The following is an 11,988-nucleotide window of genomic DNA, read 5'->3' as shown; positions in this document are numbered from 1 at the left end:
AATCTATCAGGCTGCAGGCTCCCCTCCTGTGTGCTTGGATTTGGAGCCACTGTGCCTGGCTTCTCCCCAATGGCTACAGAGGTGGTGTGAAGCAGGCGATGGCCGGGGGAGCTGCTGGCGTGCAGGAGCAGGTGAGAGCTGCACCTTTCTGCACCTGCACATTTTGCTATATATTTTGGTTCCTTTTTTTTTTTAAGTGTTTCCCCAGGGTTTGTTTTTTTTTATTAGTATTTTTAATTTTTTTTTAATGGGCGATCAGTTTTTCTGACTGTCAGGTGGTTGTTTTAATTTCCATTTGGGGAAGAGGAAGGCCAGTAAGGCACATCCCCTGTCAAGCAATATTTTCTCATCACATGCCAAAAATGCAGCCAAGGAGCCCAGTGCTGCCCCACCACCCCCCACCCTGCTGGGGAGCCCACCCCGCACCGGGCCCACGCAACTTCGCACTACTTGACTCTTTCCTCTATGGCAATATCTCTCCTGTGGCCTCTGCAGAGCCATGCCATTGTTTTTTTTTTTTATTATTATTATTATTAGCCATTTTAAAAACGAGGAATAAAAGGATATTTAATGAGCCACCTCAGCGGGCATGCGTGTGCTTTGTGTGGTGTCCAGGGATGGAGGATTCCCTGAAGGCTCCTGTCCTTCATTTTTCTGCTTTACCTTCCTCCTCTGGAGTGGAAAGGGAGGGGGCCGAGGAGAGCTGGGCCCAGCCTCAAAGGGCTGCCACAGCGCCTTTGGCCTCGCAGCTGGGATGAGCTTCCTCAGGACACTTTGGGGCACAGCGCTCCTACTGTAGTGTAGGTAAGTGGAGCTGTCAGGGCACTAAGCAGGAATACGTCCCAGGATTCAGTGAGGCTCTGGCTCTTCTGTGGGAGCCCCACAGGGGCAGCCCTGGGGAACACAGTGCTGTACCAAGGTCACTTGTGTCCTCCTGCCCCCTTTTCTTCACAGCCCAGAAAGCTGCAAGGGCTGGAGTATGATGGGGCTGAGCCAAGGCCTCTGCTCCTTGCCCTGCCCCGTTGGCCAACAGTCAGAGCCGCCACTGGCACCAGCTCTTCCTCAGAGCAGACTTTAATTAAAAGGTGAATAAAAAAGAGAGATCCCAATGCACCATGTTGTTTAGGTATAAGAGGCCAACGGTAGGAACCCCCATTCCAGCATTGTCCGTGTCACCAGGTCCCCATGGGCCACACAGTGCAGGCGGGGGGGTTGTAGGGCCATGCTCTCTGCAAGTGGGGGCCACGACTGCCCACACTTCCCCGCTGTGCTCTGTGAGAGGGATGAGTCCACAGCAGGCAGCTGGGGCTGGGAGCTCCATTGAGTGGCACAGTGCAGCCTCACCGCAGGCTGCTGCTGCTGCTGGCCTGCGAGCTGCCCACCCCTGGGTGCTCGGGGCTGTGTCGGTTCTGCAGAAGAAGGATAGGCATGAGGCCTTGTGAAACTGCGGTGGTGCCAAGCACTGCTGGAGCCAAATGCATTGGAGCTGCCCAACTACAGCCTGGCACAGGGCTGGGGCAGGCAGAGTGGAGCAGCACGCCGGCTCCCAACCTACCTTTTTTTTCTTTTTTTCCTTCTTCTTCCTTTTCCGCTCTGGATCCTCCTCTTTCTTCTTCTTCTTTTTCTTGTGGTCTGAGTCCGAGGGGGTTTCTACAGGAAGCAGAGGTGGGATGAGTGTGGTGCAGAGTTAGCAGGGCATATGGCCTGCAGGGCAGAGTCCTACCTGGGGGGACGGGGTCCTGCGTGCGGCTCTGCTTGTGCTTGTGCTTGTTCTTCTTCTTGGGTGGCTGGATGTGCATCAGGCGGCACTGCTCCGGCAGCTGCAGGGGCTGAGGTCAGAGGGTCCTCACCTTACCCCCAACCCCCCCGGCCCTCCCCAGGCGCTCACCGGGCCAGCGTGCAGGCGGAAGCCGGTCAGCATGGTGCCGGTAAGGGGCGTGAAGGAGCTGCCGCAGATGGGCGGCTTCTCAATGAGGGAGCGTAGGCTGCTGTTGTCGTGGGAGCCGGGCAGGTCGATCATGCCGGGCAGGTCGGGGAGGAAGTTACTGAGCTTCTCCTTCACCTTCTTGCCGCAGAACTTGTTGTAGGCGTGCTCCAGGTTGTAGTGCGTGATCAGGTTGGTGCTGCCCGTCAGCTCCGTGCTGCCTGCGGGCGGACGGGCCCCTCAGCGCCCTGCGCCCCGGCCTCACGCGCCCATTGGCCCCGCGAGCTGTCATTCCGCGCCTCCCGCCCGCACCCTCTCTTCTCATTGGCCCCGCGCGCCACCCGTCACCCCGCGGCCCTCCCCTCCCGCGGCCCGGCCCGCACCTGGCAGCTCCCGCAGCAGATAGAAGGGGCCGGAGGCGGCCTTGCGGGCCGCGTCCTCGCCCGGCGGCGGAACGGCGGCGGCGGGAGGCGGCGCGGCCCCTGCTCCCGCCGCTTTGGCGGGCCCGAAGCCCAGGGCTGCGGCTGCGGTGGCGGGCGGCGGCTCGGCCCCGCCGAACAGCGCCGAGAAGTTCTCCATCTTCCCGGCCTGCCCCGCGTGGGGCCGCCCCGCCCCCGCCGCGCGCCGATTGGTCGGGCACCGCCCCCGTTGCTAAGGGAGACTCGGGTTCAGCCTTTCGATTGGCCGCTTCTCTCTTTCCCCGTCATTGGTCCGCGGCGCTGAGATTTCTCGCCGCTGCCGCTCACGATTGGCCTGCGGGGAGGACGTCCCGCCCCGCGCAGACGTGCGGGCAGCCCGCCCAATGAGAAGGCGGCGGACGGTCGCCGGAGGACAAGATGGCGGTGCTGGCCCCGCTGCTGGCGCTGCTCTACTCGGTGCCGGGGTTGTGCCGCTGGCTGGCGCGGCCCTACTATCCTCTGTCTGCGTTGCTCGCTACTGCCTTCCTGCTCGTCCGTAAGGTCCCGCCGCTGTGCCGCGGGCTGCCCTCGCAGCGGGAGGATGGCAACCCCTGCGACTTCGACTGGGTGAGCAGTCCTGCCGACGGCGCTGGTCTGCCGGCCGCCTGGCACCGCCCTGCCCGGCCGTGCTGTGCCCGGGGCTCCTCGGGCGTCGCCGGCGCTGGGTGGCGCAGCGGCGGCCCCTCTGTGTGCAGCTCCGGCTCGGTTATGGAGGGGAGGCGGAGGCTGGAGGCCGGCGCGGCACGGTGTGGCTGCTCGTCCTTGTGCAGAGAGCGCTCCGAACAGGGGAGGGCAGTCCGGCCTTGGCTGTGCTGCGGGGCTGATCGGCTGTCCCCGGGGTGCTGGCCGTGGTTCTCAGGGTACTCTGCTCACAGCACTTCTCTCCTGTGCAGCGGGAGGTGGAGATCCTCATGTTCCTCAGCGCCATCGTGATGATGAAGAACAGGCGCTCCAGTGAGTGGGGGCTGCGCTGAGGGGGTGTGGAGGGAACCTGCAAACTTTGTACTGTGGAGGAACAGAGGAAACAGGTGGGGGCAGGGGATGAGAGAGAAAAAGGAGACACGGCCCCATCTCTGACTTCTTTCCTCCTTCCCAGTCACTGTGGAGCAGCACATTGGGAACATCTTCATGTTCAGCAAAGTAGCCAATGCTATCCTCTTCTTCCGTCTTGACATCCGCATGGGCCTGCTCTACCTCACGCTCTGCATTGGTGAGACCTGTGGGGAAGTGGGGGGATCCACAATACAGCAGTGCTCCTGGCAGGCCTTGTCTTGGCCCATCCTGTGCATCAGCTGCCTGAGATGGGGCTGGAACCATCTTGCCTTGTGCTGTTGGTGCTCTTTGTGGTCATATAGACTGTACTGGAGAAGGAGGAGCCTCCCCCAGAGTAGGCCTGGGTCTTTTGGATGTTTCAGAAGTGGGGAAAAGGGGGGCAGAGCCTTTTTCTAAGTGGGCACTGGACTCAGGGCTGCTGTTGTTGCAGTGTTCCTGATGACCTGCAAGCCGCCCCTTTACATGGGACCTGAGTATATCAAGTACTTCAGTGATAAGACCATAGACGTGAGTATCATCTGCCCAGTGTGGGTTGGCATGGGGCGCTGGGTTCCCCGCCTACCGTCTCTTGTTGATCCACACGGCCCTGTGGCAGGAGGAGCTGGAACGGGACAAGCGGGTGACATGGATCGTTGAGTTCTTTGCCAACTGGTCCAGTGAGTGCCAGTCCTTTGCCCCCATCTTTGCTGACCTCTCTCTCAAGTGAGTGATGCCTGTTCGAGGCCTTGGTGAGTTGTCCCCAGCCCAGCGGTCACTCACGGCACTCAGAGTTGTGTTCTACCTCCCAGGTACAACTGCTCGGGGCTGCATTTTGGGAAGGTGGATGTCGGCCGATACACAGATGTCAGCACCAGGTCTGTGGGGTCGAGATGGTAGGGTAGCACCAGGCCTTCCAAATGCATTGGTGTCATTGTCTGCCTCTTGCCTTACTCCTGCAGGTACAAGGTGAGCACCTCACCCCTCACCAAGCAGCTGCCCACCCTCATCCTCTTCCAGGGTGGGACAGAGATCATGCGTCGCCCACAGATTGACAAGAAGGGCCGGGCCGTTTCCTGGACCTTCTCTGAGGTATGTAAGGGGCAGAAGGATGTTCCAGCCCACACCCAGAGGATAAGGATGTGCTCAGCATCTCCTCACAGGCACCATGGAAAATGGGGGCTAGCAGGAGGTCATTGCTGTTGCTAATGCTGTGCTCTGGCTGCAGGAGAATGTGATCCGGGAGTTCAACCTCAATGAGCTCTACCAGAAAGCCAAGAAGCAGTCAAAGCCACGGGATGAAGGCTCCGAGGAGCTACCCGAGGGGCAAGCAGCAGCTGGCCTTGCCAATGGGGAGACTAAGAAAGAGAAGTAGAAACTGCCCACATTCTCACCTGTCACCACTCCACCGCCCCTGCGGCTGGGGACCAGGCAGTGCCGGCGGGAGGCCCTGCACGTAGCACTGAGCCCGGGGGCCGCCGCTCCCTCTGCTCGTTCTGGCCGGGGCCCATGCTAGTCTTCGGCCCCGCCGGTTCCTGGGAAGGGTAGAGCCAGGAGCCGGGCCTGCGCTTCGCGCGTATTCTTTGGCTGACAATAAACGTTCTGTGCGCGCCCCCGTGTCCGCTCCGTGCCTCTGCCCGCGGGTTGGCCACCAGGCGGGGGGCGGGGCTGCCTCCAGCGTCCTGTGCGCTGATTGGCTCCCTCGGCGGAAGCGCCGGGGAACGGAGCCCGCGCGCAGCACCGTTGCGGCACCCCGCAGCGCGGCGGCGGAGAGCGGCACGTGGCGGCGGGAGCGGGACGCGGAATGGCTCCGGGCGGCAGGAAACGCGCCAAGCGGCGCCCGGCCGAGCCGGAGGCGCAGGCGGATCCCCCCGAGAAGCGGCCCCGTGGCAAGGCCGAGAGCAGCCCCGGGGACGCCGGCGGCCCCCGCGTCGTCATCGAACACTGGTAGGTGAGCGCCGGTAGGTGAGTCCCCCTCCCCGGGGCTGCGGCTTCGCGCGCCCCTCTGATTGCCGCCTCCCGCAGCCGTAGCTGACGCGTGTACGGGCGCAACGCGGCGGCACTGAGCGAGGCCCTGCGCGGGGCCGTGGCCGCCCTGGCCGTAGAGATCAACCCGCGGCAGCCCCGCAGGAACAGCTTCGAGGTGTCCCTGGTGAAGGAAGACGGCAGCAGTGAGTAGGCGGGGCCGTGAGGAGGAGGTGGTGGTGGTGGTGGTGCATCCCGGCGGCCCTGACCCATGCCCGCGTCTACCCGCAGCCGTGCAGCTGTGGAGCGGCATCGGGAAGGGGCCGCCCCGCAAGCTGAAGTTCCCCGAGCCCGCGGCCGTGGTGGAGGCTCTGCGGAGCAGCCTGGCCTAGAGGCGGCGGGCACAGAGCGCGAGCGGCACGGACAACGGCACGCCGGGAGCGGCCTCACGGAGCGAGCGCCTATGAAGAGGCGGCACCAAGGGGGGGCACCGCCCCCAGTATCGCCTCCGACCCCGCAGCTCCTCCGCTGAAACGCCGGAGTCCGGCGGCCCGCAGACGCTAACCAGCGCTATTTCCCCAATAAAGCTCTGCGACTCCGTCTTGCAGCTCTAGTGCTTTATTTCAGCTACAACCGACGCAGGATGCTGCGATCTTTTGGTCTGGGGGAGGCAGGCGTTAGCAGCTCCCCTAGCCAATGACATCCACCTCCCCATCTGACTCGGAAGAGGGGCTTGGATAGACACACGCGGTGCCGGGGGGCAAACACGGCTGCTCTGTCCCCACATCCACCTCCTCCTCCAGGTTGTCTTCCTGCATCCCACCGGCAGCCTGTGGCAGCCACGGCTCTGTTACCGTTCGGGTCTCCACGGTGAGGGGCTCCAGAGAGAACTGCCCGTCCTGCACCACCTCCCAGCCGCGTCGGCCTTCCATCCTCCTCAGTTTCAGCCGCCCCACGGGGCGGGCCGGACCCACAGTGTCTGGAGGGAGCGGCCGTTCTCGGGGGGCGTCCACTAGGGGAACGCTGCCGGACCCGAGGCCGTGCAGACAGCTGCGGTCGAGCTGCCAGCGGCGCCCTGGCTGTACCAGGTCGTCCTCCCGAAGCTGCAGCGACTCGAGCACGGCCACGCGAAGCTGGCGGGCGGCTGCCAGCACGTCCCGCACCTCCTCCCGGGAGGCCTCCAGCTCGGCCGTGTACAGGAAGCGTACCACTTTGCGCAGCGTCGCAATCTTCAGCCCCCCGAGCTCCAGCACCACGCGGCGCCCCGCGTGGGGCGGCTGGCGGGCCAGGCGCTCCATGAAGAACGGGCTCCACACCGCCAGCACGCAGCAGTGCGCGGCCACCACCTCCCCTGCAAGGAACGCGTGGCTGCGGCCGGCCCGGCCTTCCTCGGGGTCGGCGAGGGAGTCCTCGGGGCGGCTCTCGCAGCCACAGAGGGAGCCGCTCGCTCACCTTCGGCCCGCAGGAGCACGTCGCAGAAGACGTCCGCTCGCTGCTGCTGCTGGTGCAGGCGCAGGAAGGCGGCGCGGAGCAAGCGGGAACTGCGGTACTGCAGCCTGGGAGCGGCCGGCGAACAGCCCGAAGGCATCCCTGCGGCGGCGGTGACGGCGCCGCACCTCCCACGTGCTCTCGGCCGGCAGGGGGCGCCCGCCGCACCGACTCTGAGGCGAAGCCGCAGGGCCTTCTCCCAACCGGGCCCGGGGTGTCGGGACGACAGCTGCGCCGCTTACCTGCCCCTGTGGGTGCTGGAGGTCGTCGCCGGGGTCCGGCGTCGCGGAGAGAGGGAACGGGGCGCGAGGCTTCGCGTGCGGAGCCGCTGGGCCTGGCCTAGCGCGCCCGCACGCGACGGTAAGGGCGACAGCTCACTCATGCGATTCGGTCCTGCCGTACATGCGCGCCTCCCGCCTTGACGCTTCCCTCCTCCGTGTTCTGCCCAGCAACATCTCCGCTATTGGCCAATCCTGACCAATCGCAGCGCGGCGGGAAATTAGGCGGGAAGGTCGCACAGGAGGTGCTGGTGGCCGCTGAGGGTGAGTGGGGAAAATGGCGGGGCCGGGCTGTGGTGGGCTGTGTTCCGAGCGAGCTGGGGCTGAAGGGACGGGTTGCGGAGATTCCGGGGTGTGAAGACTGGACGCAGGGAAAGTGCCCGTCCCACACTGCGCCATCTTAAAGCTACCACTGCGATGTGGCACCTTGTACCGCTCCCACACTGGTGTTGGTTACCTGAGTTAGCCCGTCCTGCCTCCCCAGGAAGAGTGGGGTTTGGGTACACAAGCAACAGGTCAGTGTGCTGGCTGCAAAGAAGCTGCCACTGTCGTGGTGACACTTGAGTCCATCGGCTCATGGCCTTGTTTTGGGTGTGTGTGTGAGAAACAGCACTGGCACGGCCTGCTGATGCCTCCGGGGGAGACAGGCGTACAGATAAACACTGGGCTGAAAGGGGAGGATTGAGGATGGGTGTTTTGGAAAGTGGCCTTCGTGCAAACGATGCTGTCTGCTTAGAGAATTGGAAATGCTTTTTGCTGTTTTATAAAGCATCTATTGTAAAAACATCTGCGTCAATCACTCCACACACACACGCTACCAAGAGCTGTAATGATCCTAGCCCATAGCCTGGAGATACTGCCTGTCCTCACAAACAACCAAAGTGGGTGGAAGTTTCAAGGGCTGCAGAAGAACAAGAATCAAAATGATGCTGTAGATTTTAAACCTACAAAGCTTTCTGCAACTAGTTAAACGTGGTATCATCCCCTGTGGCTTTACAGATGGGTTTTCCTGTGTTACGACATGTAAGGGTGCAGAACTGGAACAAACCATAAAAGAAAGTAATTATGGGTCTAAGCCAGAGGCTCTGAGGTTGGTGGCAGTCTTTCCACTGACCTCGGGTGGCTTTGTGTCCAGCTGTACATGCCAAGGGAAACAGTAAAACACGTAATTTCATATCAGAGTGCTATCATATGCTCATAAAAATAGAAAAAAGAGAACTGTACTCCTCTGCCCACTGCAATCTTGAAATTATAGTAATTGAAGCTGTAACTTGAAAAGTTTGAATTCACTGGGGACAGATGGATACGGTTATTGATTTAGGGGCCTATATGAATTTTAGAATATGCTCTTAGCCTTCCCTGCTGCTCTGTGATGCTTTATACTGTGCCTGGACCATGCTAGAGCTGTGGCAGTGAGAAAGAGACTCCTCAGCAGGCAAGCCTAAGGTGTAAGCAGAGAGAGCCTGCAAGTGGGAGGACATCAGCTGTGGAAAGTGCTTTTCAGCTGGCTGAGCCGACCGGGGCACAGAAGTCAAAGCAAAGCCATGGAGCCAGGACAAAGCTAAATTAAAAAATTCCAAGACGCTGATATCAGAGGACTTCCTCCTGTGACCAGGCAGCTGATCAGCAGGTGAGGCAAAATCCCAGTTACAGGAGAAGGCTGTATCTTCACTGCATGCTTCTTGCTGACTCAGAGGCAGGACTTGATATCACCTGTCTCCTTTGCTGGAGGAACAAGCTGGTGGTGCTGCGGTGCTTGCTCATCAGGGCGGTGGCCAAGGCAAAGCTGGGCTCTTCCCTCTCTGTCACTCAGTGCGGAGCACTCTTCCCTCTCCTGAGGCCATCCCAGGAGCAGGAGTGATAAAAGGGCAAGTGATCTGGATCTGTCCCAGTCCTTGGACACACTCAAAGTGAAAGGTAAGAATGCATCCTGGCATTCTGCTGGCTGGCAGACAGCTTTGAAGGCTCTGCGGGCTCATGAGCTGACAAGGATCAGGCTGCAGGTGACGCAGGATGGACAAAGGAGCATTCACGGGCATTAGTTACAGTGTGCAAAACAGCTCTTGTGCGTCCTACTGCTGGTGCAAGACAGGGAAGAGGAAAGCAAAGCATTAAAGGGCAAAGTCCACTCTTACCGTGTGATCTGTTCCAGCCCACAGAAAGTGCTTTTCATGCAGAGCGTGGCACAAACAGCCCTCTGCCTCTTGGGCCCGCTGTGGGAGATGGGAAGCCAATGTTTTGAACAGACAGCCCCGTTCAGACCACAGCGATCTTACAAACTGCTGTGTGTCTTGTGACAGTGGCTGAGACAGGGAGCCCAGCAGCAGCTCTGGGAAAGAGTGGAAATCACATTTCCTGGAAACAAAGGAGAGTACGGGAGTGGTCTGGGTGGTGGAAAAGCTGATGCAGGCCTCTTTAGTTGCACTCGTTCCCTGTGTGTCAGAAGGATTCTGTCCTGATAGACCCACAGAGCTTGCAACACAAAGCCCTGGACCTGGCCCAGGTGGCAGGCCCTTTGCTTTGAGGCATTTTTAGTGTTTTGCAGGGGCAACACTGATCCCTGTCATGCAGAAGTCCTCTCCTCAGCCCCAGCAGCCCCTAGTGCTGCCTCCCCCGCCCCTCCTCCTACCATGGCCTTGTCTGCCCTTGAAAAGTTACTGATACTGGTGATAGATACTGGATCTGGTGATACCAGCAAACACTTCCACTGCAGATAGAGTCTGCACACAAAAGAGGCATTTTATTAGTGCAATTCTTACTCGTACTCAAAGCCAAATAGCCCGCACTGGAAAAAAGCACCAACACCCTTTTGTCCCATTGACAGGATCCTCTCTTTCTATACCAGCATCCACATTCACTGCCAGAATTTGCTGGCTGCATCTTGCCAGCAAACTGCGAGAGCGTGGTTCTCTCCTTTAGGTGCTCAGAAATTGCTGGCTGGGGCTGTATCTGTGCAGAAGTGACCTTCACCACTGGCAGCAGTCACTCCATTTATGCCCAAAGCCAGACTAGGATGAGGTCCCAGCATGCACCTGCACCTTCCTTCCTTCTCAAACCTCATTCTCTGTGGATAGAGACCTGCAGAAACAGGGTCCTAAAAAGCACGGTGTTGTGCCCCAGCCTGGCCCTTGCTTTGCCTTCTCCTGTGCTTGTCCCAGTGGATAGCTGTGTGCAGACCTGGAAGGGCTCAGTGAATCAGTCTGGCAAGGTTCATCTCCCTGTAGGTCTCACTGTAGAAGGAAGGCGAGGTCAGCCTGTCTGACACAGTCTAAGTGCAAGTTGGTTATCCTGGTTTGCTCCACAGTTTATAGGAAGAGAGACCCTGTCGCTGAGCTAGTCATATCCTTTCTCGAGTCTCCCAATCAGCAGATGCTGAGCTGATTTCTTACAGAGAAGGGAAATTCCTATCTTGGGTCTTAATCAGAGCTGCAATTGTTTTCCATTAACGTCCCCTTTTACTTCTGTTACTAAATTGCAGCGTTGAGCTGTCTCATTTCTCTATTCTTAGGAGGTATCTTGCGTGTTGCTTGCATCTACCATGGAAGGGAAAGCTGAACAGGTGAAGGCTGGCACCCAAGACTAGGAAAAGCACCAAAGGTGAAGAGAAGAACATACTGCTTAGTGCAGACATCTGACAGATGGGATGTTTCAGCCCCCTGGTGCCACGCTTCCCTTCCTGCAGGGGGAGGACAACAACCTGTTGGGATTCCCACAGGAAAGGGGCTGCGGAAGTGCCTTGTTATCCTGATGTAGAACAATGCAGACCATCTCTGAACTGCCCACGCTGGGCCTGCAGACGGCAGCTCCCTCTTCCTCCTGCTCCGTGCTGCTGAGGAGCATTCCTCTGTCTGATAAACAAGTTGTCTTACTCTGTTCCGGTGGTAGCTGCCTTGTTTGGGCGTTTTGTCTGGAGAAGGCATCAACAGCACTGTAGGATGAAAGGGGATGCATAAGATGTTATTACGCCCAATTACTGTAAAAGGGCAAATTTAGCCATGTTAGTAACCCATCTTTCTTCCCGGGAAGCAGCAGGACGGACTCATCCGCCACAGTACTTACATTTAAACAAGAGCACTGTCTGCTGCAGGGTGAGCCCGAGCCCAGGGATCAGGGTACAATCTTCCTTCAGAAGCGAGCACACATTACTGGGTGTCCTGGCTGCTGCCAGGCACTGCTGAATGAGGAGCTGGAGCTGACAGCGTGCTTTTAGACCCTGCCCAGCTCAGCCCCGCAGCCCTCGGGACACGAGGCGCTCACCCGGCTTCAAAGCGACACGACTCCAGCTCCAATTCAGAGCTGGCATAGGCGTGTTCGCAGCAGCGCATTTCATCTTTGAAGAAACTCACTAAAGACTTTAAAGGCTGTAAAATCTCTGGGCTGATCGGAATACGGGATTGGAATGCAGCAACATATCAGGCACGCCGGAAGTCTGCCCCAGGCTGTGGTACTGCTGACCACCTACCTGCTGTCCGTGCGAGGGCAGCCACCCGGCCAGTGCCGAGCGTGCTGCCTGGCTCCCCTGCTCCTCCAGAGGGCAAAGGCTCGGTTCTTAAGTCACACGGCTAAGGGGCCCCGCCCGGGCTGAGCAAAGGTGTCTGCGCTGGGAGCAGAGGAGCTTCCCACTCGCTGCAGAGGCAGGAGCTGCTGTCCCGTGCCTGCTGCGCTCCTTGCAGCCAGCGAACCGAATGATGTGTTTACTGATCTAGCGACAGGGAGGGTCTGGGGGTCTGCCGCCCCGTAATCTCACTAAACGCGTCCCTCTCACTCGTTTAATCCCATTGCTCTTCATTATGCTTTTTTGCTCTGAGCAAACCCCGCCCCCGGCCGGGGGATTACCTTCCCCAAA

General features: G+C 59.6%; 4 protein-coding genes and 1 long non-coding RNA gene across 6 annotated transcripts; 2 read left to right on the top strand and 3 right to left on the bottom strand.

The window, feature by feature from the left end:
- Positions 1–210: 210 nt before the first annotated feature.
- MED19 (mediator complex subunit 19) lies at positions 211–2,547 on the bottom strand. The gene is made up of 5 exons (XM_048949756.1): positions 2,308–2,547; positions 1,889–2,145; positions 1,724–1,820; positions 1,556–1,650; positions 211–1,409 (listed from the first exon to the last, which is right to left on the bottom strand). Exons 1-5 carry the CDS (start codon positions 2,501–2,503, stop codon positions 1,341–1,343), a joined length of 714 nt encoding a protein of 237 aa, XP_048805713.1. The 5' UTR covers positions 2,504–2,547; the 3' UTR covers positions 211–1,340.
- Positions 2,548–2,667: 120 nt separating this feature from the next.
- TMX2 (thioredoxin related transmembrane protein 2) lies at positions 2,668–5,024 on the top strand. Of its 2 annotated transcripts, XM_048949753.1 has the most exons (8): positions 2,691–2,949; positions 3,276–3,336; positions 3,479–3,592; positions 3,866–3,942; positions 4,031–4,137; positions 4,224–4,289; positions 4,374–4,503; positions 4,640–5,024. In XM_048949753.1, the coding sequence occupies exons 1-8, from the start codon at positions 2,761–2,763 to the stop codon at positions 4,784–4,786; spliced, it is 891 nt and encodes a 296-aa protein (XP_048805710.1). In that variant the 5' UTR covers positions 2,691–2,760; the 3' UTR covers positions 4,787–5,024. The 2 variants fall into 2 exon arrangements, with proteins under 2 accessions (XP_048805711.1, XP_048805710.1); XM_048949754.1 differs by lacking the exon at positions 4,640–5,024 and having other exon boundaries at positions 2,668–2,949; positions 4,224–4,278; positions 4,374–4,466.
- A 79-nt stretch (positions 5,025–5,103) lies between these two features.
- On the top strand, positions 5,104–5,983 carry SELENOH (selenoprotein H). Its single transcript, XM_048949768.1, has 3 exons — positions 5,104–5,358; positions 5,437–5,582; positions 5,668–5,983. Exons 1-3 carry the CDS (start codon positions 5,216–5,218, stop codon positions 5,766–5,768), a joined length of 390 nt encoding a protein of 129 aa, XP_048805725.1. The 5' UTR covers positions 5,104–5,215; the 3' UTR covers positions 5,769–5,983.
- Positions 5,984–6,046: 63 nt separating this feature from the next.
- Positions 6,047–7,289, bottom strand: BTBD18 (BTB domain containing 18). The gene is made up of 2 exons (XM_048949755.1): positions 6,829–7,289; positions 6,047–6,727 (listed from the first exon to the last, which is right to left on the bottom strand). Exons 1-2 carry the CDS (start codon positions 6,962–6,964, stop codon positions 6,066–6,068), a joined length of 798 nt encoding a protein of 265 aa, XP_048805712.1. The 5' UTR covers positions 6,965–7,289; the 3' UTR covers positions 6,047–6,065.
- Positions 7,290–9,856: 2,567 nt separating this feature from the next.
- On the bottom strand, positions 9,857–11,945 carry LOC125695405 (uncharacterized). Its single transcript, XR_007377946.1, has 2 exons — positions 11,202–11,945; positions 9,857–11,070 (listed from the first exon to the last, which is right to left on the bottom strand). It is a non-coding gene; the product is annotated as an uncharacterized LOC125695405 (long non-coding RNA).
- Positions 11,946–11,988: the final 43 nt, after the last annotated feature.

The sequence above is a fragment of the Lagopus muta genome, chromosome 6 (assembly GCF_023343835.1).
Source record: "Lagopus muta isolate bLagMut1 chromosome 6, bLagMut1 primary, whole genome shotgun sequence".
Classification (NCBI taxonomy): Eukaryota; Metazoa; Chordata; class Aves; order Galliformes; family Phasianidae; genus Lagopus; species Lagopus muta.
This window is presented reverse-complemented; position numbering and strand designations above follow the sequence as displayed.

Bases quoted from the DNA above. Each gene is read 5' to 3' on its own strand.
- BTBD18 (XM_048949755.1), bottom strand. From the start codon at position 6,964: ATGCCTTCGGGCTGTTCGCCGGCCGCTCCCAGGCTGCAGTACCGCAGT. The intron at 6,728-6,828 runs GTGAGCGAGCGG...CGTTCCTTGCAG, and splicing joins CGTGCTCCTGCGGGCCGAAG to GGGAGGTGGTGGCCGCGCAC.
- MED19 (XM_048949756.1), bottom strand. From the start codon at position 2,503: ATGGAGAACTTCTCGGCGCTGTTCGGCGGGGCCGAGCCGCCGCCCGCC. The intron at 2,146-2,307 runs GTGCGGGCCGGG...GTCCGCCCGCAG, and splicing joins TCTGCTGCGGGAGCTGCCAG to GCAGCACGGAGCTGACGGGC. The intron at 1,821-1,888 runs GTGAGCGCCTGG...CAGCCCCTGCAG, and splicing joins TCCGCCTGCACGCTGGCCCG to CTGCCGGAGCAGTGCCGCCT.
- TMX2 (XM_048949753.1), top strand. From the start codon at position 2,761: ATGGCGGTGCTGGCCCCGCTGCTGGCGCTGCTCTACTCGGTGCCGGGG. The intron at 3,943-4,030 runs GTGAGTATCATC...GCCCTGTGGCAG, and splicing joins TCAGTGATAAGACCATAGAC to GAGGAGCTGGAACGGGACAA. The intron at 4,504-4,639 runs GTATGTAAGGGG...CTCTGGCTGCAG, and splicing joins TTTCCTGGACCTTCTCTGAG to GAGAATGTGATCCGGGAGTT.